We start from the raw sequence: 26,306 nt of genomic DNA, 5'->3' as shown, positions 1-26,306 counted from the left end.
GCCTCTCCTTGCTCATTATAGAAGTTTGTGATGCAGCATGAATATTTGGTATTTCAGCCTGAAATTTGGTATTTTTTTCTTTTTTTAAAGTATAGTTATATTGATATTTGGGGATTTTTTTCTGCTTTAAGTTATGCTTTCCATGTGGTTTAAGTGCCATTTAGAATTTGCTTTTGTTATTTGTATTGATTTTGGAGGAAATATTGAAAGACACAAATCAAAGCAGCCACCATTGTCTTCATCAACCTGGAAGTCTAATTAATCTTTAAAAAAGTTTTCCTAACTTAGAAAAACCAGATCCACCGTTCTCTACTTTGTTGACATCACAAGGTATCATTTTCCTTACCTGAATAGTTGAATACCTTCCCACCTTTGCTGATGACAAAACAGATCTTGCAGGTGGTCTTAGGTTGTAACTTGCATAAAAGAAAACCTATCCTCAGACACTGGGTAGTATACAGTTACCTCTTTTTTTCTTATAAAAAGCAGTATTTGCTTCAGATTTTCATTTTAATTCCAGTTAACATAGAATGTAATATTAGTTTCATGTGGTACCATATAGTGATTCAACACTTCATACAACACCCAGTGCTCATCACAGCAAGTGCATTCCTAACCCTCCTTCATCCCCAACCCCCCACCCACCTCTCTTCTGGTGACCATCAGTGTGTTCTCTATAAGTAAGAGTCTGTTTCTTGGTTTGCCTCTCTCTCTCTTTCCCCCCTTTTGTTCCTTTGTTTTGTTTCTTAAATTCCGCATGTGAGTGAAATCATATGGAATTTGTCTTTCTCTGACTGACTTATTTTGCTTAGCATAATACTCTCTAGCTCCATCCACGTCATTGCAAATGGCAAGATCTCATCTTTTCTGATAGCTGAGTAATAGTCCATGGTGTGTGTGTGTGTGTGTGTGTATGTGTGTGTGTGTGTATATATATATATATATATATATATATATATATATATATCTCAATCACATCTTCTTTATCCATTCATCAGTATTTGGCTATTGTTTGGATACTAACCCTTTATCAGATGTGTCATTTGCAAATATCTTCTCCTATTACGTAGGTTGCCTTTTAGTTTTGTTGATTGTTTCCTTTGCTGTGCAGAAGCTTTTTATTTTGATGAAATTCAAATAATTTATTTTTGTTTTTGTTTTCCTCGCCTCGGGAGACATATCTAAAAGATATGAAAGAAGCTGTTGTGACTGATGTCCAAGAGGTTACTGCCTGTGTTCTCCTCTAGGATTTTAATGGTTACCTGTCTCACATCCACTTTGAATTTATTTTTGTATATGGTATAAGAAAGTGGTCCAGCTTCATTCTTCTGCATGTTGCTGTTTTCCAACACCATTTGTTGAAGAAACTGCCTTTCCCATTGGCTATTTTTTCCTTCTTAGTCAAAGATTAATTGACCATATAGTTGTGGGTTTATTTCCGGATTTTTTAATCTGTTCCATTGATCAATGGTGTCTTCCTTTTTTGAGGCTGAACTTTGTTTCTCCTTTGAAGGACCAAGTTCGGCTTTTGTTTTCAGATTTGAGTGATTTTATTTTAACATGTAAATTTGAGTACATATAGTAATAGAAGATTTAAAATTCTATACAAATCTTTGTCATTATTCTTTAAAGACAGTGTGCCTTATCGTTTTATGGACAGCAACAATACTTTTTGGTCAGTCAAATTTCTTAGTTTCCTTCTTATTTTTATGGACTAAAATGTCCAGTTTACTTCGAGACTTTACCATATATTCATTTCTTTAAAAATCGTTATTATGTTTTATTTAATGAATACTTGCTCATTTAACAATATAGCCTGGTCATAAAGATCATATTCTTATGTGTGACTATGAGGCAGTCATATTTCTCGGTATTTAATGCCATTCTAATACCAGTTGGTCTTTTTTTAAAAAGATTTTATTTATTTATTTGACAGACAGAGATGACAAGTAGGCAGAGAGGCAGGCAGAGGGAGAGAGGGGGAAGCAGGCTCCCTGCTGAGCAGAGATTTCCAGAACCCTGAGATCATGACCTGAGCTGAAGGCAGAGGCTTAAACCACTGAGCCTCCCAGGCACCCCAGTGTTTGGTCTTAATCTCTTTTTAGAGCTGATGTTAAAAGTCATTCTTTTAGGATTTGCCTCTCTGAGATACTTACTCTCTGATTTTTTATTCATACCAGAAATAAATTCACCCATGTATTAAACTAACAAAAATGTAAAATTGTTTTAATGATTTAAACAGAAGTGTTTCTAAGGAGCAGTTTAAGAATGTGGCTCTATTTATGTCATGTGTAACTTCAGCCATCTGTTGAGCTCAACATGATGCACTCTAATAATTCAATTAAATAGCAAAAGATCATGATACTTTCCATGTGATTTAAGATTGCAGTAGTTATGCCATGGGAATAAAGAAAATTAAGTGAATATATAAGGAACTTTAAAATACACAGTGAGAAGATAGTTTGGACTGACTAGATACAGAAAATACAGCATTCTTTTCATGAGAGTTGAGTAGAGGAAACAGTATTTTCCATATTATTATTTTCAAAAACCTTTATAATATGATAAGTGAAAAGAGAGCCTTTCTACTAAAAGAGCTGTCCTAACTCTTCTGTTTAGCCACACTTGCATAGGTATTTTCAATTTCTTTGTCTTCAGGACATGTGTGGATAAATTCTTCACGGGCATAGGCATTGTGAAGATAGCGCCAGACTCCTGAGAATTCTGCTGGAATGTCAAAGTCACGGTATTTCTTGGCTGCAACCTAGGGTTTTGGGAAAAAAAAAAAACCAGTTGGTAGTAAAAGATATCAGTGACATGCCTAATGTGTAGAAACATATCTCAAAAGTCACGATCATTAAGGACACGTTATCTACACAAAAAATAAGCTTAAAAATCTTGGACTTGCTGCTTTAATGTTTCGTTTACAAAGGTAGACAAAGCTATGTGTGTGTAATCACATTTACATTTATGCTGTACTTAATTATTAGTATGTTTAGAGGAAAGCACAGAAAAAGAGCACATATTTCTCCACTAGACTAAGACTTTGCTTAGGGTCCCAACTATGTCTTTTTATAAAATATTTTATGTATTTATTCCTCAGAGAGAGAGGAAGCACAGGCACAAGCATGGGGAGTGGCAGGCAGACGGAGAAGTGGGCTTCCTATTGAGCAAGGGGCCCGATGCAGGACTCCATCCCAAGACCCTGGGATCATGATCTGAGCCGAAGGCAGATGCTTCACTGACTGAACCACGCAGGCGCCCTGGGTCCCAACTATGTCTTATTTCTTTATTTGTTCTGTGTGTCTGGCATAGGATCTGTGACAGAATAAGTTCTGTTTGATAAGAATTTATTAAATCAGTGATTAAATCATCATAAAATTAGTAGCTCACATTATTTATCATTTGCTATGATTCAGACACTGTTCTAAGCATTTTACATGCCTTAATTTAATTTTCTCAACAATTCCATGAAATGGGTAACATTACCCTTGCTTTATAGATAGGACAAGATAAGAAAACACCTTCTGATTTCAGAAGAAGCAAGAAGTTTTTATGGTTCCCAGAAAAGATCATTATGGATTTTTCCTCTGGGAAGAAAAAGGGTGACAAAACCATCATCTAACAATCTCATACTAAATAGTCACTGTGTTTCATAGGGGCAATTCCCAAACCCCTCACAAAACCATTCAGCATGCCTTACAAAGGCTTACTTTAATAATGTTCAGTTTGGGTAACAAGCTGCAGTCAGCCAGTGTCAGCTGATCCCCGTCCAAGAACAATCTTCTGGAAACTGTGAGTTCCTCAGGACTGTCTGGATCAATTTCATCCAGAAGCGGAGTGTTTAAGTAGTCATCCAGACGTTTAAATTCTCTGAGCAGAGATTTTTCAAAATCTGGTGCAAAGAAGTCATAGGGTTACTAATGTTTTGTCTTCATGACTGAATACATTCTCAATATGCTTTTTTACACATTTAGACATCTTTACATACATGTTATTACTAAACGCAGAAGAGGCAGAAGTGGAATCAGAGACTAATAGCTCTCATAACTCAGAAGATAGTAGACTTATTCAAGAATGTTTGTGGTAGATGTTATGGTTTCGGAAACCTTAAAAGTACACAGTCCTGCAGTTAGTTCACTCCTGTTATATCAATGCTCTAATTGAGCTAAGTTAGTAGTTGCCCTATTGAATCTTGGGTTCTAAATTTAATAAAACTTCATGCAAAGGGATCTCAAAGGAGAGAAGAAAGAATCAGAGGAAAAGTATATTCCCCAACAGATACTACATATTCACGAAAATCCCATTTTAGCTGAGTGACACTGTGAGAGTCAGCAAATGTGTGAGAGTAACAGAAATTTAAAGGTATCTTACGCTTATTTGCTTCTTTTTGAGTATTCTTAATGTATGCAGAAAACTTGGCAAAGAGGTTACAGCCCACATCAAAGGACTCCTTGTTCTTGGGACTCAGGTGCGGATACCTTAAAAAGAAACATCAGTCTATGATTATTCACACATAACAAATCAGGGACCAAGTATCCTGGCTTGCACTTTACTGAGAATGGAGGTTTTGGGAAATTGTGCTGGACATGGAAGGCCCTGGAATCTCTCATTGGAAATATATATTTCTCCCAATAACAGAATACTTAATTTCTTAAGTTCACTGGGAAACCAGTTGTGGAGAATTCAAAGCTCATTAACTTGTAGAAACAATATTTTAAATGGCAGTTAGGTCCTCTGTACTTGCTCCTAAAAGCCTATTTGGCAGGAGATATGTTGGTAATACATTTTCAAAGATAAGTCATAGGAAAAACATGATTTTAAATTATTGTAACTTACATAAAAATGAAGGAATATAGAGTATTCTCTAAAATGATGTAATAATGTAATTCACCACATTAAGAAATTAAATACCATATGATCATGAATAGATGCAGAAAAAGAGTTCAATGAAAATCAATTCCTATTCACAAAAAACATTCCGTTAGCAACTAGAAATGGTCAGGACAAAAACTTAGTCATCTTCCTTGATTCCTCTCTTCTCTCCATATCCATATTTGATCTATTAGCAATTCTCGCCAGTTTACTTTTCAAATTCTTGCCAGCTTACGTACTTACTTATCAATTCTTGCCAGCTTACCCAGGGGAGGTGGGTGGGGGATGGGCTAGATGGGTGATGGGCATTTAGGAGGGCAATGGGTGAGCACTGGGTGTTGTATGTAAGTGAACCACTGAATTCTACTACTGAAACCATTACTGCACTGTATGTAAACTAAATAGAATTTAAATAAAAATCTGAAAAGAAAACAAATCAACTCCCAAATGTACTCAGAATCTATCCACTTCTCACCACTTCCACTGTCCCGTGACTGATCCAAAGCTTGACTACTCTCCCCACTCCCCTGCTTGTCCCCCACACTCTTTGACTATTTTCTACCTGCTGCCAAAGCAATCATGCTAAAAGGTAAGTTGTATCATGTCTCTTCCCTCCTTATTATCCTGCAGTGTGTCCATCTTATTCGGACTCAGACCCCGAGTCCTCTCAGTAGTCTACGAGGACTGATGTGATCTGACCCCATCTTACCACTCTGCTCTCCTTTCCTCCTACTCTTCCCCACTCACTTCACTTGGAACTTAGTTCCTTGGTGTTCTTCAAATAGGCCTGACAAGCTTCCACATCAAGTCGTTTTCACTTTGCCTTAAATGGAGTGTTTCCCTCATATATGAACATGACCTGCTCCCCCTCTTCTTTCAGTTCTTATTTTTATAATCTCTTCCTAAGTCAGGCCTTCCTCTGCCTACCCTATCTAACATTGCAACCCTTCCCCTGTACTTAACACTTGCTCTTTCCCTGCCTTGTTTGATTTGTTTTTAGTATTTAGCATCATCTAAAGTAGTTTGTTTTGCTTTAAAGTAGTTTGTTTATTGTCTTCCCCAACTAGAATGTAAGGTCCGCAAGGGCAGAGTGTTTTTGCTTGGTTTAATCACTGATGTGTCCCAAGTGCCTAGAATAATATCTGATACTTACTAAGTATTCAGTAAATATTTGTTGAATGATTAAACTAATTCATTAATTTCCTTAACTTGATAAAATGTATCCATCAAAAACTTTCATCAAGCACCCTATAAATGGAGAAATGTTAGAACTCTTTCCCTTAAAATGAATAATAATGAAGAAGAATCACTATCATTACTACTCTTCAACATTGTGCTGAATGCACTAACAAATTAAACAAAAAACCATTCTAAATGGTGACTTTAGAACCATTTACATTATATTAAGGAACAAGTTAATTACATTAACTTGAGAACCATTTACATTAAATTAAGACACCTACAATTGCTTTTATAGTAGATACTGTTTTTGAGGTTCTAACAAGTTGAGAAAGACAACATAAAGCACTCGTATAATTATTGGAAGAGAAGCAACAATATAATTATATACCTAGAAAACCCAGGAAAATATAGGAAAAATTACTAGAATTAATGAGATATTTTGGGAAGGTGGCTAATATAAGTCAAACATTAAAAAAATAAGTCTTCCATGCTAGCAATAACCAGATAGAAATGGATATTAGTAGCATATTCCATTTACAATACTGATAAAAGTATTAAATATTTAGAAATAACTTAATAGAAAAGGTAGAGAGCCAGTATGAAAAAAGCAGAACAAGACAAAATCTTATCAAAGAACATAAGACCTAATGTAAATCAGTGGATGAATAGCTAAAGGAGATGTGGTGCTTATAATATTCATTAAAAAACAGTCAAGCGATAGTTTACTGGAGGCACCATGGTGGAGGGATTGGGGAGATATTGTCTGAATTGTAAAAACTTGCAACTAATAGATAAATAAGCACAGTATAGTAATTATAGTCAACAAAACGCTATTATAAACTTCAAAAGTTGCTAAGAGACAAGGTTTTAATTGTTCTCACCACAAAAAAGAAATGATAATAATAAATACTATGTAATGTGATAGAGATATTTATTAACACTACAGTGGTTATCATATTGCAATATATAGATATCAAATCAACATGTTGTGTATCTTGAACTTACACAATGTAATAAAACAATTATATCTCAATAAAAATATAATAAGATGGTACCCAAACAAATACACAAATCATGTTCTCTGATGGGAATCATTTGTATCATAAAAATGAAATTTCTTCAAATAGTAATATAAATCCAGTGTAATTTCAATTAAAAGCCTAATCTTTTTTTTAAAAAAACTTGAGATAAAATTCACATAACATAAAACTTCATGAGCTATTTTAAAATGTACAATTCAGTGGCTTGTGCAACAATCACTCCTACCTAGCTCCTGTTAAGCAGGTACTCCCCATTTACTCCTCCTCTCAGCCCCTGGAACCACTAATCTTTCTGTGTCTATAAATTCGCTTATTCTGGGCATTTTATATAAATGGAATCATATAATATGTGGCCTGTGTGTTTGGCTTCTTTCATTTAGTATGATGGTCAAGGTTCATTCATATTCTAGTATCTATCCTTACCTCATTCTTTTTTATGGCTGAATAATATTTCATTGTATGGATAGACCACATTTTCCTTATCCAATAATCAGTTGATGTACATTTGTGCTGTTTTCATCCTTTGATTAGTGCAAATAGTGCTGCTATGAACATTGCATATGTGTTTTTGTTTGAATACCTGTTTTCAGTTCTTTTGAGTGTGTACCTGATTTTGGAAGTGCTGGGTCATACAAGAATGCTATGGTGAAATTTCTACTAGCAATGTATGAGAATTCCAATTTCTCCTCATCTTCATCAGCACTTGCTATTTTCTATTTCCTTTATGAGAGCCATCTTGGTGGCTTTAAAGTATTATCTCATTGTGGTTTTTTTTTTCTCATTGTGGCTTTGATTTGCATTTCCTCAATGTTTAATGATGTTAAACATCTTTCATGTGCTCATTAGTTGCATATATTCTCTAGAGAAATGTCTACATAAGTCCCTTTTCCATTTTAAAATTAGGTTGTTTGCCTTTCTGTTGTTGAATTGAAAGAATTCTTTATATATTCTGGATACTAGACCTTTATCAAATACATGATTTGGAAATACTGTCTCCCATTTTGTGGGTTATCTTTTCACGCTTTTTGATAGTGTTCTTTGATGCCTGAAAGTTTTTAATTTGATGAATTCTAATTAATCTATTTTTTCTTGTGTTGCTTAAACATTTGGTGTCATATCTAAGATTCTATTGCCAAACACAAGTCCCTGAAGATTTACATATAAGTTTTCTTCTAAGAGTTCATAGTTTTAGCCCATACATATAGTTCTTTGATAGACTTTGAATTAATTTTTATTTATGGTGTGCGGTAAGGGTCTAACTTTATTCTCTTACATGGAATATCTAGCACCATTTCTTGGAGAGACTATTCTTCCCTCATTCAATGGTTTTGGCATTCTTGAAAATCAATTGACCATAGATGTATGGGTTTATTTCTGGACTCTCAACTCTCCTCCATTCACTTATTCCTTTCTTATGCAGGTCTATTGCATAAGTTTATTCTTATGCAAGCACTGAACTGTTTTGATTACTATAAATTTGTAGTAAGTTTTGAAATCAGGAAGTGTGAGTCCTCCAACTTTGTCTTTATCAAAACTAATTTGGCTATTTGTAGTCTCTTGCAATTCCATATGAATTTGAGCATTGCCTTTTTCATTTCTGCAAAAAAAGGAATTTTTATTGTGGTTGCACTGAATTAGTAGATCCCTTTGGAGAATATTTCTATCTATCTTAATATTAAGTCATCTATTGCCCAAGCATGGGATGTTTGAATGGGTTGAATTGTGTTACTCCAAAAAGATATGTTGAAGTCATAAACTTCAGTACTTTATTTTTTAAAAATCTATTTATTTATTTTGTGGGGAGGGAGGACAGAAAGAATCTTCAAGCAGACTCCCCACTGAGCAGAGAGCCTGATGCAGGGGTCAGTCTCACAAGCCATGAGATCATGACCTGAGCTGAAACCAAGAGTCAGATGCTCAACCAACTGAGCCAACCAAGCACCACAACTCAAGTACTTTCTAATGTAACCATATTTTGAAATAGGTCTGTTACAGATGTAATTAGTTAAGATAATGCCATACTGGAGTAAGGCAGGTTCATTAATCCAAAATGATTGGTGTTCTTAAAAAAGAACATCTTTTGAAAAGATGGAAGTATGGAGAAAATGCCACATGAAGATGGAAGTTTGGACTTACAGATCTACAAGTCAAGGAACATCAATGACTACTGGAAAACCACTAGAAACTAGGCAAAGGCAAGAAAGTATCTTTTTCTTAAAGGTTTCAGAGAGAGCATGGGCCTGCTGATACTTTGACTTCATACTTTATACTTCTAGCTTTCAGAACTGTTAAGACAAATTTCTATTCTAAGCCACCCAATTTATGGCACTTGGTTATGGCAGCCCTAAGAAACTAATATAAATGTAAATTTTTTAGGTCTTCTTTAAATTATTTCAAAAATGATTTGTGTTTTTCAGCAGAGAACTCTTTATCTCCCTTCCTTAAGTTTATTCTAAAGTATTCTGTTATTTTTGTTACTGTTAAAAATGGAATTTTTTTCTTAATTTAATTTTTGGATTATTCATTGATAGTGTAAAGAAATACAACTGATTTTTGTATATTGACTATGTCCTTCAATTGCACTGAATTCATTTATTAGTTCTAGTAGTATTTTAGTGTATTTTAAAGGATTTTCTATATGAAAGATCATGCCATGTGTAAATAGAAATAGTTTTACTTCTTCCTTACCATTTTGGAATACTTTTTATTTATTTTTCTTTTGTAAATGCTCTGGTTAGCCCTTCCAATACAATGTTGAACAGAAGTGTCAGAGAAAATTCCTCAGTTTTTGTTCATGTGAAATGTCTTAATGTCTCTTTTCACTTTTGAATGATAGTTTTGCCCAATATGGTTGACTTTTATTCCTTCAGCACTTCATTTTATTTATTTTATTTTATTTTTTAAAGATTTATTTGATTATTTGAGAGAGAAAGAAAGAGGGCAAGAGGGAGAGCCAGAGAGAGAGAGAGACAGAAGGAAGTGAGGAGGGGCAGAGGGAGAGAGAGTCTTAAGCAAATTCCACACTGAGTGTGGAGCCTGACTTGGGGCTCGATCTCACTACCCTGAGATCAGGACCTGAGCCAAAACTGAGAGTCAGATACTTAACTGACTGTACCACTCAGCTGATCCACCTTTCAGCACTTTAAATATGTCAGCTCACTGGCTTCATATGTTGATCTTATTGAGGATCCCTTCCACATGATGAGTTATTTTTCTCTTGCTGCTTTCAAGATTTGGCTTTGGCTTTAGAGAATTTGATTATAATGTATCCTGCTTTTGATCTCTTTGTGTTTATCTACTTGGAATTCATTGAACTCCTTGGATGTATAGATAAATGTATTTAATTAAATTTGGGAAGTTTTCAGCTATTATTCTGTCAAACATTCTTCTGCCTCTTGATTCCTATTCTCTCTTTCTTGGATTCCCATTATGTGTATCTTGGTACATTTGATGGTATTCCACTGGTATGTGAGATTCTGCTCATTTTCTTCCTTTTCCCCTGACTGGATAATCTCAATTGACTTATGTTCAGTTTTGCATATTATTTATTTTTTTAAGATTTTATTTATTTATTTGACAGAGAGAGAGAGAGAGAGATCACAAGTGGGCAGAGAGGCAGGCAGAGAGAGAGGGGGAAGCAGGCTCCTCGCTGAGCAGAGAGCCTGATGCAGGGCTCAATCCCAGGACCCTGAGATCATGACCTGAGCTGAAGGCAGAGGCTTAACCCACTGAGCCACCCAGGCGCCCTGCATATTATTTCTTTTATCTGTTTAAATCTGCTGTTGAAGTTCGGTAGTGAATTGTTTGTTTTAGTTATTGTACTTTTCAACTCCAGAATTTCTATTTGGTTCCTTTTAATAATTTCTATCTTTTTATTGATATTCTCTCTATGTTGAGGTTGTGCTCTATACTTTTCTTTAGTTCTTTGTCCATGGTTTTCTTTAGCTTTCTGAACAGATTTTACGTAGTTGATATAAAATATTTGTATATTAAATCAAATATCTGGGCTTTCTCAGGGACATTTCTATTAATTTCTTTTTTTCCTGTGAATGGGCCATACTTTCTTGTTATCTGCTATCTTTAAGGCTGTTAAAGACTGAGGAGTAGAGGATGGTAAGATAACCTAAAATCCCACAAGGCTCTTTTACTAAAATTAAGATTCTTTTCTGCATTAATATTCCCTTGGCTCTGGTAAATTTGGGGTTATATTCCAGAGTTCTGAAAAAGTTGATTCTGACATTTTCCTCCAAGCTATTCATTATTTTTATGGAGGGATGGGGTTTTGGAGTTCTGTACTCCACCATTTTCATTGATGTAGGTATCTAACAGGTTTTAAAAATTTAGATAAAGTTTGGGGCGCCTGGGTTGCTCAGTGGGTTAAAGCCTCTGCCTTCGGCTCAGTTCATGATCTCAGGGTCCTGGGATCGAGCCCCACATCGGGCTCTCTGCTCAGTGGGGAGCCTGCTTCCTCCTCTCTTTCTCTCTCTGCCTGCCTCTCTGTGTACTTGTGATCTCTGTCTGTCAAATAAATAAATAAAATCTTTAAAAAATTTAGATAAAGTTTATATGAAAGGGCTTCCATATCTAGCAATATGCCAGACAAAATAACCACTCTGGGGGGCTTTGTAAAAAGAAAGTATATTGGGAGCCTGGGTGGCTCAGTGGGTTAAGGTCTCTGCCTTTGGCTCAGGTCATGATCCCAGGGTCCTGGGATCGATCTCTGCATCGAGCCCCACATCAGGCTCTCTGGTCAGCAGGGAGCCTGCTTCCCCCTCTCTCTCTGCCTGCCTCTCTGCCTACTTGTGATCTCTGCCTGTAAAATAAATTTTTAAAAAAAGTATAATAAAAAAAGAAAAAAAAGAAAGTATATTTTAACATTGTTTGTAATGCCAAAACTTAGAAACAGTCTTTCATCTGTTTCCCTAACAATGGTAACTGTTACAAACAGGTGATTAATTTGTCCTTTTTATTGTTATCCTTTAAAAAAATGGTAGTTTTTATTCCAGTTATCCAATTCCTGATCCACCATGATATATTGAGTGTGTCAAGGAGTCAGTGGAAAAAACTTGTCTTTGTATTTTTTTAGGTTTTTCACTCATTTTTAGTTTATTTTTGTGAATGGTATAAGAAAGTGGTCCAGTTTTATTCTTTTGCATGTGGCTGTCCAGTTTTCCCAACACCATTTGCTGAAGAGACTCTTTTTTCCCACTGGGTATTCTTTCCTGCTTTGTCAAAGATTAGCTGACCATAGAGTTGTGGGTTCATTTCTGGGCTCTCTATTCAGTTACATTGATCTATGTGTCTTTTTTTCTTTTCTGAATTTTCAAATTTACTTTTTTAAAGGTTTTTATTTACATTATAGTTAGCTGACATATAGTTTAACATTGGTTTCAGGAGTAGCATTTAGTGATTCATCACTTATATAGAACACTCAGTGCTCATCACAACATTAACCTTCCTCAATAACCATCATTTTGTGTCTGTACCATACTGTCTTGATCTCTACAGGTTTGTAATGTAACTTGAAGTCTGAAATTGTGATGTCTCCAGAAACAAAGTACAAACTGCTGTTTGCCAAAGTGGGGGGATGGGCAAAAATGAGTGAAGGGGAGTGGGAGATACAGGCTTCCAGTTATGGAATGAACAAAAGGCACAACATAAAGAATATAAAAAATACTCTAGGGGTGCCTGGGTGTCTCAGTTAGTTAAGCATCCAGCTCTTGGTTTCAGCTCACATCATGATTTATATATATATTACCTATATCTAATAAGGTTTTAATAACTTTACATATATTAAATAAGTAATACTGTAAAAATTTTTATTATCATGTATAGAGTAATCATGGGGATCTTAGTAAACATTTCTAGAAAAACAGCAAAACAGAAGTCCAACAGTGAAAAAGAGTTAGATATCTAGAAGTAAGAATCCTCAATCTATAATATAGGGCAATAAAATAGATTTTCTCAAAAACAGTAATATCATGTGAAATGCTGTACCTTGGAGGAGCCAGTGTCTGCTCTAGAAACTCCTCAATTTTAATGAAGTCTGTTTTCAACTCCTTGTTATACACCAGAAAGGGAGGATTGGTACCTGGGGCTAAGTCCTTCAGCTCTTCAGGCTTTCTGTGATTATTGAAAATAAGCAGAGTTAGGCCTCTAGATAAAGTACACATACACAAACACAAACATTATATTGGTGTCTACTGATTTCAATCTCCAGAATGAAACATGTCCTGGTTTCTCTTACCTGGTCATGTCAACAGTAGTCACATTGAATTTAACTCCTTTAAGCCAGAGGATCATAAAAAGGCGTTGGCAAAAGGGACAGTTTCCAATACTCTCCCCATCACTTCCAGCCTGTTAAGATAAAGGAAGGCCTCATTCATTCATTTGCTCAAGTATGTATTGAGTGCCTACCGGGAAATGAGCCAGTTGCTAGAGATGAAATTGGAAGTCCTTAATCTCATGGATCCTACCACCTGTGGGCAGACAGATATAAATAAGTTTATTGTATTTAAAGTGACAAGTTTAATGAGTACATAATAATAATAGCTAATTTTATATGGTACCAGAATTTATATAACCATTTCCTATTGATGGGCATTTCAGATATTCCAAAATTTTTGCTACGCTGAACGCTTCAGCAGCAAATACATCTGGACATATAATTTGTTGCACTTCTGACATTATATCTTTGGAATTAATATTCAAAATGAGAATGTTGAAAAAAGAGCAAGTGCATTTTTCATTTCAATAGATCCTGCCAAATTTCCTTCCTGAAAGGCATTTTCCATATGCTTATTGCAGATTTTATTTCCTTATTTCGTGAAGTATTTGTTAAAGACAAACTTTCATTTTCTCTATAAAAGTGATATTTTCACCTCCCCTTCCAATTTCCCTCAACTCCCTTCTCCTCTCCATCTCCCCTTGTACTTCGTGCTATTTGTTATGCTCCACAAATAAGTGAAACCATATGATCATTGACTCTCTCTGCAGACTATGGACTCTGAAAAACAATCGGAGGGTTTTGAAGGGGTGGGGGGTGGAAGGTTGGGGGAACCAGGTGGTGGGTATTAGAGAGGGCACGGATTGTATGGAGCGCTGGGTGTGGTGCAAAAACAATGAATACTGTTATGCTGAAAAAAATAAATAAATTTGAAAAATTTTTAAAAAAGCAAAAAATCCCCCCAAAACCAAAGTGATATTTTCCTTACTGATTTGAAAATTTTATTTATATATTAAAGATATTAACACTTTTAATACACATTACAGGTACCTTAAAACATGGTTTATGTAAAAATTAAATTTTACATGGAATCTATTACTCAGTCCATTTTTTCTGATCTCCTTACACTGTCATTATATACATTAAGATTACAAAAAACAAAAACAAAAAACAAAAAACCAATCCCAACCCTTTCTTATTTTGTTTTATTATAAAGATATTCTTCCGTGTTTTCTTTTAGTATCTTTCGGCTTTCAGTTTTTGCATTTGTTTAATCTATTTGGAATTTATTTTGGCACCAGGAATATATTGGTGTTCTAGCTTTTGTACTTAATTTTTTTAAAAAAATGGTTAATAGATCCATTACCCTAATGCCAAAACCAAAGACACTACAGAAGGAAACTATAGGCCAATATCCCTGATAAACTTACATGGAAAAGTCCTCAACAAAATACAACCAAATAACATTCAACAATACATTGAAAGGACAATTCACCATCATCAAGTGGGATTTGCTTCAGGGATGTAAGGATGGTTTAAAATTCATAAAACAATCAATGTGATACAGGATATTAACAAAAGAAAGAATAAAAACCATATGACTATCATCTCAATAGATCAGAAAAGCCTTTCAACAAAATATAGCATCCATTCATGATAAAAACTCTCAACAAAGTTGGTTTGGAAGGCACATATCTCAACATAATAAAGTTCATATATGAAAAACCCACAGCTAACATCATAACCAATGGTCAAAACTGAAGGCTTATCCTCTAAGATCAGGGACAAGAAAAGGATGTCCACTCTCACCACTTTTATTCAACATAATAATGGAAGTCCTAACTGCCACAGTCAAACAAGAAAAGGAAATGAAAGATCTAAATTGATGAAGAACTAGTAAAACTGTCACTATTTGCAGATAGCATATTACCCTCTGTGGAAAACTCTAAAGACTCCACCAAAAAACTAATAGAACTAATAAATGAATTCAGCAAAGATGCAAGATACAAAATTATTATACAGAAATCTGTTGCATTTCTATACATCAATAATATAGTAACAGAAATAGAAATTAAGAAAACAATCCCATTTACAATTGCATGAGAAAAAACCTATTTGGGATACTTGGGTGGCTCAGTTAGTTGAGTGTCCAACTTTTGATTTCAGCTCAGATCTTGATCTCAGGGTCATGAGTTCAAGCCCCATGTTGGGCTCCATCCTGGGTGTGGAGCCTACTTAAAAAAAATACCTGGGAGTAAATTTCACAAGGAGCTGAATGACCTGTACTCTGAAAATTATAAGACACTGATGAAAGAAATTTAAGATAACATAAACAAATGGAAAGATATATTGTACTCATAGATTGGCAGAATTAATATTGTTAGAATTTGTTAAAATATCTATAGTATGCAAAGCAATCTACAGATACAATGCAATTGCTATCAAATGCTAATGGTATTCTTCACAGAACTGGCACAAATAATTGTAAAATTTGTAGGGAATCACAGAAGACCCTGAATAGCCAAAGGAATCTTGAGAAAGAACAGAGCCACAGGTATCATGTTCCTACTTCAAAGTATACTATAAGGCTATACTAATCAATATAAGAATAGACACATAGATCAATGGTCTATGTGGTCAATCATTCTGGTCAAGATAGCCCAGAAATAAATCCATGCTTATATGGTTAGTAAATCTATGATGAAAGAGGCAGGAATATCCAATGGGGAAAAAGCAGTCATTTCAATAAATTGTGCCGGGAAAACTGGACAGCTAAAAAATGCAATGGAATGAAACTGGACCACTTCTTTTTCACTCCATACACAAAAATAAACTCAAAATGGATTAAAGGCCTAAATGTAGGAGTTAAAACCATAAAATTCCTAGATGAAAACACAGGCAATAATCTCTTAGACATCAGCTTTAGCAACATATTTATGGCTATGTCTCCTGAGGCAAGAGAAACAAGCAAAAATAAGCTATTGGGACTACACCAAAATGAAAAGCTTTTGCACAGCAAAAGAAACTTCTAATGAAACAAAAAGACAACATTCTGAATGAGAAAAAATATTTGCAAATAATATAACTCATTAGGGGATAATATCCAAAATATGTTAAGAACTTATACAACTGGGGCGCCTGAGTGGCTCAGTTGGTTAAGCATCTATTTTAGGCTCAGGTCAGGATCCCAGAGTCCCGGGATTGAGCTCCTTGCTCAGCGGGGAGCCTGCTTCTCCCTCTGCCCCTCTTGCTCCCTCACTCCTTCGTGCCAAAATATACATGAAAAGATCCTCAGCGTCACTCATCATCAGGAAAATGCAAATCAAACCCACAATGATAGATTCCCTTCACACAAGTCAGAATGGCTAGTATCAGGAAGATAAGAAATAACAGAGTATTACCCAGAGAAAATGAAAACACTAATTTGAAAAGATATATGAACCCTACATTTACTGAATCACTATTTACAATAACCAAAATATGAAAGCAACCCCAGTGTCTATCAATAGATGAATGGAATATTACTTGGCATAAAAAAGGAATGAGATTTTGTCATTTGTGACAACATGGGTGGACCTAGAAGATCTTATGGTAAGTGAAAAAAGTTAGACAGAGAAAGACAAATACCATTTGGTTTCAGTTATATGTGGAATCTAAAATGCAAAACAGTAAGGAAACAAACAAAAACCCCAAACAAACTCAATCTCTAAATATAGAGAACAAACTACTGTTTGCCAGAGGGTTAGGGTTAGGGTTAGGGTTAGGGTTAGGGTTAGGGTTAGGCAAAATAGACAAAGAGAATTAAGAGGTACAAACTTTCAGTTATAAAGCAAATAAGTCATGGAGATGAAAAGTACAGCATAGGGAATATACTCAATAATATTGTAATAATGTTGCTTGGTGACAGAAGTCAACTACACTTATGATGGCACTCAGTAATGTATAGAATTGCTCAATCAATATGTTGTATACCTAAAACTAATATAACATTATATGTTAACTATACTTCAATAGTAAGAAAAACAATGGTGAAAAATACAGAGCATCTTTTGCTAACTGGCTGAAAACAACATAATTTTCTGCATTGAACTTTTATGTATACTTTGAGTTTATCTATGGCCCCCTACTCTTCACTCATCCATTTACTCTCCCAATAAATTCTTACTGAACAAATAATGTATTTAAAATAGATCAAAGAGGCACCTGGGTGGCTCAGTGGGTTAAGGCCTCTGCCTTCTGCTTGGGTCGTGGTCTCGGGGTCCTGGGATCGAGCCCCGCATTGGGCTCTCGCTCGGCGGGGAGCCTGCTTCCCCCCCCATTGCCTTCCTCTCTGCCTACTTGTGATCTCTCTCTCTGTCAAATAAATAAATAAAAATATTTTAAAAAACAGATCAGATATTCCATATACATATACAATATACATTATATATAACAGATATTAAAAAATAATCTTCCAAATTAACTTACTTTTAAACTGAGATAAAATCTTTGAAGGAAAGATGGATGTGCATGTTATGAGAAAAACACAATCTATATGGGGTCTGTTAGGATAGGCTTTTCTGAGGAAGTGGCAATTGAACTCAGTTCAAAGAATAAAAGTTAACTAGGTGAACAGGCATAAAGAAGGCATTCTAAACAGCAATTAGCATATCCAAAAGCCTTGAAACTTGCTTGAGCATGGCATTATAAGGAACTGAAAGAAGGTCAATTGGCTGGGATTCAGAAAGTGAAGAAGAGTAAAGAAAAATTCAATAAATTGAGCTACATGAAAGCTAAAATCTGCTTTTCATAAGAACTGTAAAGAAAACGAAAAATGTTTGTATCCAAAATATAGAAAATATATGAACAAAGAACTCTTAAAACTCAATGACAAACTATCTAACTTAAAAATGAGCATAAGATTTAAACACTGTATGAAAGAGACATGAAAAAATGCTCAACATCATTAGTCAACAGGGAAATGAAAATTAAAAGCACAGGGTACTACTACACACACATTGGAATAGTTGAAATTGAAAAGACTGACCATACCAAGTATCACCAGGAATTTGGAGCAATTAGAACTGATACACTGTGGTTGGGAATGTAAAATGGTACAAGTGGTTTATAAAGAGTTTGTCAAAGTTAAAAATGTACCTACCATATGACCCATTAATTTTAATTCTAGGTATTTATCCAAGAGAAGTGAAAGCATATGGCCATAGAAAGACTTGTACATGAATGTTTATAGCAACTTTATTCATAGTAGCCAAAAAACTGGAAACAACCCAAATACCCTTCAGCAATAGAAAAGAATGAGATATTGATGCACATAACAATATGGTAAATCTCCAAAGTAATTACACTGAGTGAAAGAAGCCAAACAAAAGTACATACTGTACAATTCAATCTATAGAAAATCCTAGAAAATACAAATCAATGTATCCTGACAGAAGGCAGATAAGTGATCTGGTAGGGAGTAGTGGGCTACAGTGGGGGAAAACTGACTGCAAAGAAACACAAGGAAACTTTCTGAGGTAATAGATATAGTGTATATTTTGATTGGGTTCGTGGTTGCATGTGCATATGTATTTGTCAAAAGTCACTGGATGATACACTTAAAATAGGTGCATTTTATTTTATGTAAATTATATATCAATAAAGTGCATTAAAATATAAAATTTCAAAAAGTAGATTAATCTCCCTATAGTATCATGCAGGCGTTGCAAAAGTTTCAGCGACAAGGTTAGGATGTGACAATGGAAGGGGAAGAACAAGATCAGTGGAAGAAGTCAAGGATATCTATGTAGATATTGAAATCACCAAGAATTGTGATAGGAATAGTGTTGGAGAGAGTGACAATGATCCAGAAGCTAAAAAACTCAAGGAATAGGGGAGAGTGACCTGGAAGACTACTATAACCAGGAAGGGTAGTGGGTGGTTTAGTCTGATTTTATGAGACTCAACCTAGATATTTCTTTGTATGGGGGAGGTAGAATGGACTGGAAGCAGGAATGGGGAGCAAGGATACGTAAAGGGTACCTACCTTATTTCCAGGCTCAATGGTGAGAAAAATGAGGAAGAAAAGGTAGCCACTTCTTCTGAGGGCTGTGGCTGATATAGTCTCGTGGGAAATCCTGCCTTTAGACTTCAATCTTTTTTTTTTTATTAAATATTTTTATTTATTTATTTGACACAGAGAGATCACAAGTAGGCAGAGAGGCAGGCAGAGAAAGAGAGAGAGGGAAGCAGGCCCCCCGCTGAGCAGAGAGCCCGATGTGGGACTCGATCCCAGGACCCTGAGATCATGACCTGAGCCGAAGGCAGCGGCCCAACCCACTGAGCCACCCAGGCGCCCTAGACTTCAATCTTAACATGTCACAAAATGGATTCCTTTCTTTTTATTTACTCCACTCACTGACCTACTCTTTCTTTAGGGCTCCTAATCCTGCACATGACACTGCTATCTGCTATGGACTGAAATGTACTCTTCCAGAATCCTATTTTGAAACCCTAACCTTCAATGTGATAGTATTTGGAGGCCAGGCCTTTGGGAAGTTAATTAGGTTTATATGACCTCATGAGAATGGGGCCCTCATGATGGGATTAAGTCCTTTATAAGAAGAGACCAGGAAGCTTTCTTTCTTCTCTCCTCCTCTTCTCTCTGCCCACCATGCAAGACACTGAGAAAGCAATCATCTATAAGCCAGGAAAAGATTTCTTACCAGAACCTGACCACACTGGCACCTTGATCTTGAACATCCAGCCTATAGAACTAAATATCTGTTGTGCAAGCCACCAAGTCTCTGCTTTTTGTTATGACAGCCTGAGAAGACAAGACACTATCTACTGAGTTGCCCAAATTAGAAGATTGAGGGTAATCCTTCTGCTTCATTCCCAAATTGAATTCAACACTAATTCTTGTCAGTTTTACCTATAAATATCTACAAATACATTTAGTTCTTTCATTTGCCGTGACTATTACATCATTTATTCATTCAATATTTATTTGATGCTTACTATCTGTTCAACAGTGTTAGGTGCTAGCTACCCAAGTCCAAGCCAACAACATATCTCATCTATTGGACTCACTGATTTATTTATTTATTTAGTTCTGCTTTTGCTTTAGTCTGTAAAAGAAAGTCAAGTGTACTTTTCACCTTACAGCTGCTCTGATTTGTTATTTCTAGCAATATTAAGGTCCCAGAAAGCCTGGGCAAAATCCAATTCTTTGGACAAATTTTTCTTTCCCTGACAATGAGCACAACAGAGGAAATGACCGTTACTGTTGTTCTTTTGTGATGTCAGGGAGTGAAGAGCTATGGGAAGAGGTACCCAACCTTGGGAGCTGTGTTTCTTTTGTAACGGAAGTCAAGCTAAGGATCCAATCAGAACTGGGGCTAGTGAGGAGAATCATGATTATGGGTGGGAGGCAGGAAGAAGACGGAGTCTGAGAATAGATACAGCCGGAAGGGTGGATTGCCTTTGGCGAAAGGAAAGGCAAAACACCGCAATGTGGGGGGAATGCAGTCAAGTTTTACAGGAAAACTGAGGTTTTTTTCCTGTTAACAATATGATGGTTTAAAGTGCCATCACAGAAAATTTTAGAATGTAAATTCCCTAGCCTGATTGATGAATTACCACCACTTAAGTATGTATAGCTGGCAAAGACCGGATGTAATCATTCACAAAAACAACTTTTCTCTTTTTGTTTGTGATATGTTTCTGAAGATGAAAAATAAGATGTCACAATATCTGACATTTATTGAGTGTTTACTATGTTAACAACTACAGTGTTTTATATATTTGCTTTATTTAATCCTCACAGTGAAGATGATCCCATGAGGTAGGTTCTGTTAATACTCGTGTTCTGCAGGTGAGGAAAATGAGGCCCAGAGAACTGACTTGTTAAAGTGCACTTCTCTTGTAGCAGGTCTAGGACTGTCTACTCTGAAACCCAAACTCTTAAACACTGTTTCTCCCATCTAATAGTTTTGTTGTATAAAAAAACCAGTTTTTATGATAGTCTTTATGATAGTTCTAAGAGAGTTTGAAAATGGTCTGAAAATTCAGAGAAAGGTATGATCTCTTTTTTCTTTTCCACTTTTGTATTTTTCAACTTTTGTTGTTGTTGTTGTTAGGGTTAGGGTCTGTGCCTTGTATTTTGCTGTTCAGAGACCCCTCCAGAGAATAAAATCCCACACTTCTGCTGGGGTTAGGGTTAAGGTTAGGGGTTAAGAATTAGGGGTTAGGTTAGGGCTTGGGTATGTGCCTGGTATTTCGCCACTCAGAGATCTCTTCAGAAGGTTAGGGTTATGGTTAGTTTTAGGGTTAGGGATTATGGTTATGGGTTATGGGTTATGGATTAGGGTTAGAGTTGGGGTTAGGATATGTGTCAGGTATCCTGCCATTCAGAGACCTTTCCTAAGAATTAAACCCCACACTTCTGCTGGGATGAGAATAAACATTGCCATCATTTATCAAGCTGATGCAAGGAGGGGATTTGTGGCTCTAGATACTCTTTACATAGATATTGAATTTATTTTTGTTTTTATCCCTACCTTCACACCCATCTTCAGAAATATTACCAATTCTTTTTTTTAGAGAGACAGAGAGAATGAGAGAGGGAGGGAGGCAGGGGAGAGGGAGAGAGAAAGAGGGACAGAGAGAATCTTAAGTAGGCTTCATGCCCAGTGTGGAGCCCAGTGTGGGGCTCAATCTCACAACCCTGAGACCATGACCTGAGCCAAAATCAAGAGTCAGATGCTCAACCAACTGAGCCACCCAGTTGCCCCAATACTACCAATTTTTAAATGTTTGGGGTCATCTCTAGGAAAACTAGGCTGCTTCTCAACATTTCTTATCATGTGTTCAGTAAGCATTTTTCTCAGGTCAAGGGCTAGGGCTAGGGTTGTGCCTGGAATTTTGCAGTTCAAGAACTCACCAGAGAATATAACCCCAGACTTCTTCTGGGCTTGGGCTTAATGTTATGGTTATATTATATGCCTGGTATTTTGCAGTTCAGAGACCTCTCCAGAGTGTTAGGGTTAGTGTTAGTATATTACAGTTAGGGTCAATTTTAGGGATTAGGTTTAGGGATTAGTGCTTACAGGTTAGGATTAGGGTTAGGGTATATGCTTGGTATTTTCCAAATCAGAGACATCACCAGAGGACAAAATCCCAGATTTTTGCTAGTGTAAGTGTAAGGGTTGGGGCCAGAGTTAGATTTAAAGTTTGTTTTAAGGTTAGGGTATGTGACTAGTATTTTCAGTATAGAGGCCTCTCCAGAGGGTTAGGGTGTACTGTTAAGGGTTAGTGTTAGGGTTAGTTTTAGGGTTTTGGTGAGGGTTAGCATTTGGGTCAGGGTTAGTGTTAGGGTTAGGGTTAAACTTGGGGTTAGGGCTTAGGGCTTACCAGTCAGGGATTAGGGTATGTGCCTGATATCCTCCAGTTCAAAGATCTCTCCTGAGAATAAACTCTGTGATTTTGGATTTAGAATAAACATGGCAACCATCTACCAGTTGAGACAAGGAGGGTATATGGGACTTTACATTTTAGTTAGATGTTCCATTGATTTTTCTGTTTTTATCTCTACCTTCACACCCATTTTCAGTAGTACTACCAATTCTTAAAAGTTTGGGGTCTTCTCCAGGATAATAAGAATGTTTCTCAGTTTTTCTTGTCGTGTGTTCAATAAGCCACTTTCTCAAATCAGAGTTTAGAGTTACGGTAGGGTTAGTTATATGCCTGGTTTTTTTCAGTCCAGAGACCCATCCAGTGGGTTAAAGTTAGGGTTAGAGGTTAGGGTTTGGGGTTAGGGGTTTGGGTTTAAGGTATGAGATAAAATGGGTTTGACACATTCAGAATTTTGGCAGAAATGTTAAGTTCTATAACTTTATGTAAAAATCTTTAGTTTAGAGTGTTTGGTAGAGATCACAAAATCTATTTATCAATGAGCAACAAACCAGTAAGATAAAGTCTGCATTTAGAGAAAATAAAATGTATGTTAGAAAGTCTTTTGTTCTTAGTTCATAGTTAAAAATCTTGCCCAAGTTATTCAGTGTTGAAAGACAATGTTTTCACTGATTACATTAAAACACGTAGGTGGTGTGTTATAAATTTTTTTGTTTTGGGGTGATACAAATTCTTTTTTTAAAGATTTTATTTATTTATTCGACAGAGAGAGAGATCAGAAATAGGCAGAGAGGCAGGCAGAGAGAGGGAGGGAAGCAGGCACCCTGCTGAGCAGAGAGCCCGATGCAGGACTCGATCCCAGGACCCTGAGATCATGACATTTTAAAGCAAAGCAAAACAAGTACCTGCACCAGATGATACTCAGTGTTCTTTCAGAAAATCTATAATTTGTATCATTGTCATTAGATAACATTGAAAGGATTCCACCTGATGAAATTCTGGAAAAATTTACTAAAAGGTTTGCCAAATTGAAAACAGTTGAATAAGATTAGACATCTTTATTTTAAATAATTAGAATCCTAACCTTGCCATTCACTAGCTATGTGACCCTGGACAAAGTTACTTAGATATTCTTTGTTTTATTTTCTGTATCCATAATTAGAATTAATAATAAACCACTTAACACAGTGCCTGACATATAGTAAGTACTCAACAAATGATTAGTTATTTTAACCTGAAAGTTATTATTTAATTCAACATTTGTTCCTTCTGTGTGTGAGTCACTAACAACTCCTGCCCAGATTAATACCCAAATATGGGTATTCTATGAAGATGAACACATAGATAAATGCCAACAACTAGGTAGGGGTGTTTGATTGGATTGAGTGGGTAGTTTAGACTAAAGGAACACTTTAGTTTGCCTGTGAAAAGACATTACTTCTGGTTTGAGATTGGTAGATGTAAAAAGCCAGTTAGGAAATCAAAGCTTATTAATATTGTGTCTGAGCAGTCACATGTTTTGCTAAAATCCAGAGATAAGAGAAGTAGCTCTTATGCCCCACAGTCCAACACTTACTTGGATTATTTTGCTATGTAGGAATTCAAGAATCACTCTATAATTTTGAAAGGGCAGGTTGAATATGTCCTTTGTGTATATATGTGACCATTTGTTAAATATTTTTAAATGATTGTGAAAGTATTACTTTGGCTAACAGATGTTTAAACTAACATTTCATAAAAACATACCTTATTTCATGTCTTTGTAAGTCATCAATAGATGTGGTTTTAGAGGCAAGTTACTTAAACTTTATTGCCTTCGCTTAATTACCTAGAGATGAGCACAATATTACTATAATGACAAGTACTACTACCGTTACTCCTAGTCATGATACTACTTCTAATAGTACTATTAATGTAAGTTATTAGGACTAAATGAGGTAATATATAAAAATATGTGTAATATATATGAAGTGCTTAGATATGAGAGTTTGTTATGATTATTATCATTCTGGACACTTGTAATAGTCAAGGAAAATATAGAAGAAAAAATAATTAATATAAACAAAGTTTTAGGAAACTGTAATTTCTACTTGTAATAACCTATACAAAATTATTATTTTTCTTGATGAGTTAATTTAGAAACACATGTTCATTTCTCCTGCTTAGGGGTTTTCCAAAGGGCTTTTCTCAAAAGTTAAGGCATTACAAAAAAAAACCCTAAGGCAGACCATAAAGAGGAAACACAACATTCTAAAATGCGTCTTCCTCATGCAGACTCCTGACTGTGACTCCACGGTGAGCTTCATCTATTGTGGGAGAATTTTAGAAAGCTCTGTCTGGACTGTGTGCAGGATTGGGGCACCTACCCATTTTTGGTCTTTTCCTTTCCCCATTTAGGCCTTCCAAAACCTATTTCATAAAACACAGGATGCAAAAGCTAGAAAGCCCTTAAGGATCATTTGGTCAGGTTTGTTCAGTACAGATGAAGAAACAAAGGTCCAGAGAAAAGGAGAGATTTGCCCAAAGTTACATAGGAAGCCGCCAAGAATATCATTTAGTTGTTCAGACTAGCGACCAGTCTTTCCACAATATATCTTTGCCTTTTTCAAAAAATATGTTTTCCTGTTGTCATCTAAGAACAGCCGTTCATATATCAACTACTTACAGGAGGAATATAATTACAAAATTATATCTTATCTCTAGCCCAAATATTGACTTATTTTCAGAATCTAAGGCACAGTGTCAAGAAATAATACATTACATATGCAATTATTACAGCTAGAAAACGTACCTTCACAAAAAGCTCAATTTCAGGATCTGCCATCTTTCCGTTTTGACCACCAGTGGTCAGTACCCTGTTTCTTGCAGAGTTCACAGTACTTGTGCACTATTTTCTTCCAGTTTTGTCTGAAGGCTCGGGTAAAGCTTTTGCTTTAAGAGGAGAGTCCAGCTTGGAGTAGACTGAGTCAGAGCTGGGGCCAGTCTTTCTTCTCAAGAGGTGGGGTGCAGAGAATTCTAGATTGTTGAGAGCAGTTCTTGGATTTGTTTTCCTTCTTCCTCTTGACTTAACATTCGAATCAAGGAGGAGCTGAAGGGCTGTGTGTAAACTGGCTGGCTACAAAGGTGGGGGTGTTTCCAGAAAGACTTCAATGCCATGAGTCAGCATAGGAAAAACACATACACACAAATACACACATGCAGTGCTGGCTTCTATATATCAAGCAGACCAGATGTTCTCTAGAGCCTCCCTTTGAGTCCTGGGCTTCATGCCCAGAACATGGCCTCTTATTGCTGTTCCTGTAAACTGACAGCAGCAAAAAGCTTTTCCAGGAAAAGGGCCAGAAATGACTTGAGTTTTATCATTGAAAAGGATGTTTATCTAATAATATTGTCTAAAGGGGGGTTAAAAAGTTGTACTTCATCAAATGTCTCCACCCCCAATTCTACTGCTCACACAGCCAGATTTCCCTTCCGAATTATAACTTTCACTTCTCTTCTGTAACCAGGGAATCTTTGCTGGGTTTGTTGAGTCAGGGGTGGGAAGTGGCATCCTTTGCATGCCCCATCCCATTCTCATTTCTGGGCAATCT

The 26,306-nt window shown here is 36.0% G+C and overlaps 1 protein-coding gene across 1 annotated transcript; it reads right to left on the bottom strand.

Annotated features, from left to right (window-relative positions):
* Positions 1–2,199: 2,199 nt before the first annotated feature.
* On the bottom strand, positions 2,200–25,984 carry CLIC2 (chloride intracellular channel 2). The gene is made up of 6 exons (XM_044235560.1): positions 25,508–25,984; positions 13,345–13,454; positions 13,095–13,220; positions 4,375–4,481; positions 3,714–3,895; positions 2,200–2,764 (listed from the first exon to the last, which is right to left on the bottom strand). The coding sequence occupies exons 1-6, from the start codon at positions 25,538–25,540 to the stop codon at positions 2,603–2,605; spliced, it is 720 nt and encodes a 239-aa protein (XP_044091495.1). The 5' UTR covers positions 25,541–25,984; the 3' UTR covers positions 2,200–2,602.
* Between the last annotated feature and the right edge of the window lie 322 nt (positions 25,985–26,306).

The sequence above is a fragment of the Neovison vison genome, chromosome X, assembly GCF_020171115.1.
Source record: "Neovison vison isolate M4711 chromosome X, ASM_NN_V1, whole genome shotgun sequence".
Classification (NCBI taxonomy): Eukaryota; Metazoa; Chordata; class Mammalia; order Carnivora; family Mustelidae; genus Neogale; species Neogale vison.
The sequence above is the reverse complement of the archived record's forward strand: the minus strand, read 5'-3'. Positions and strand labels throughout refer to the sequence as shown.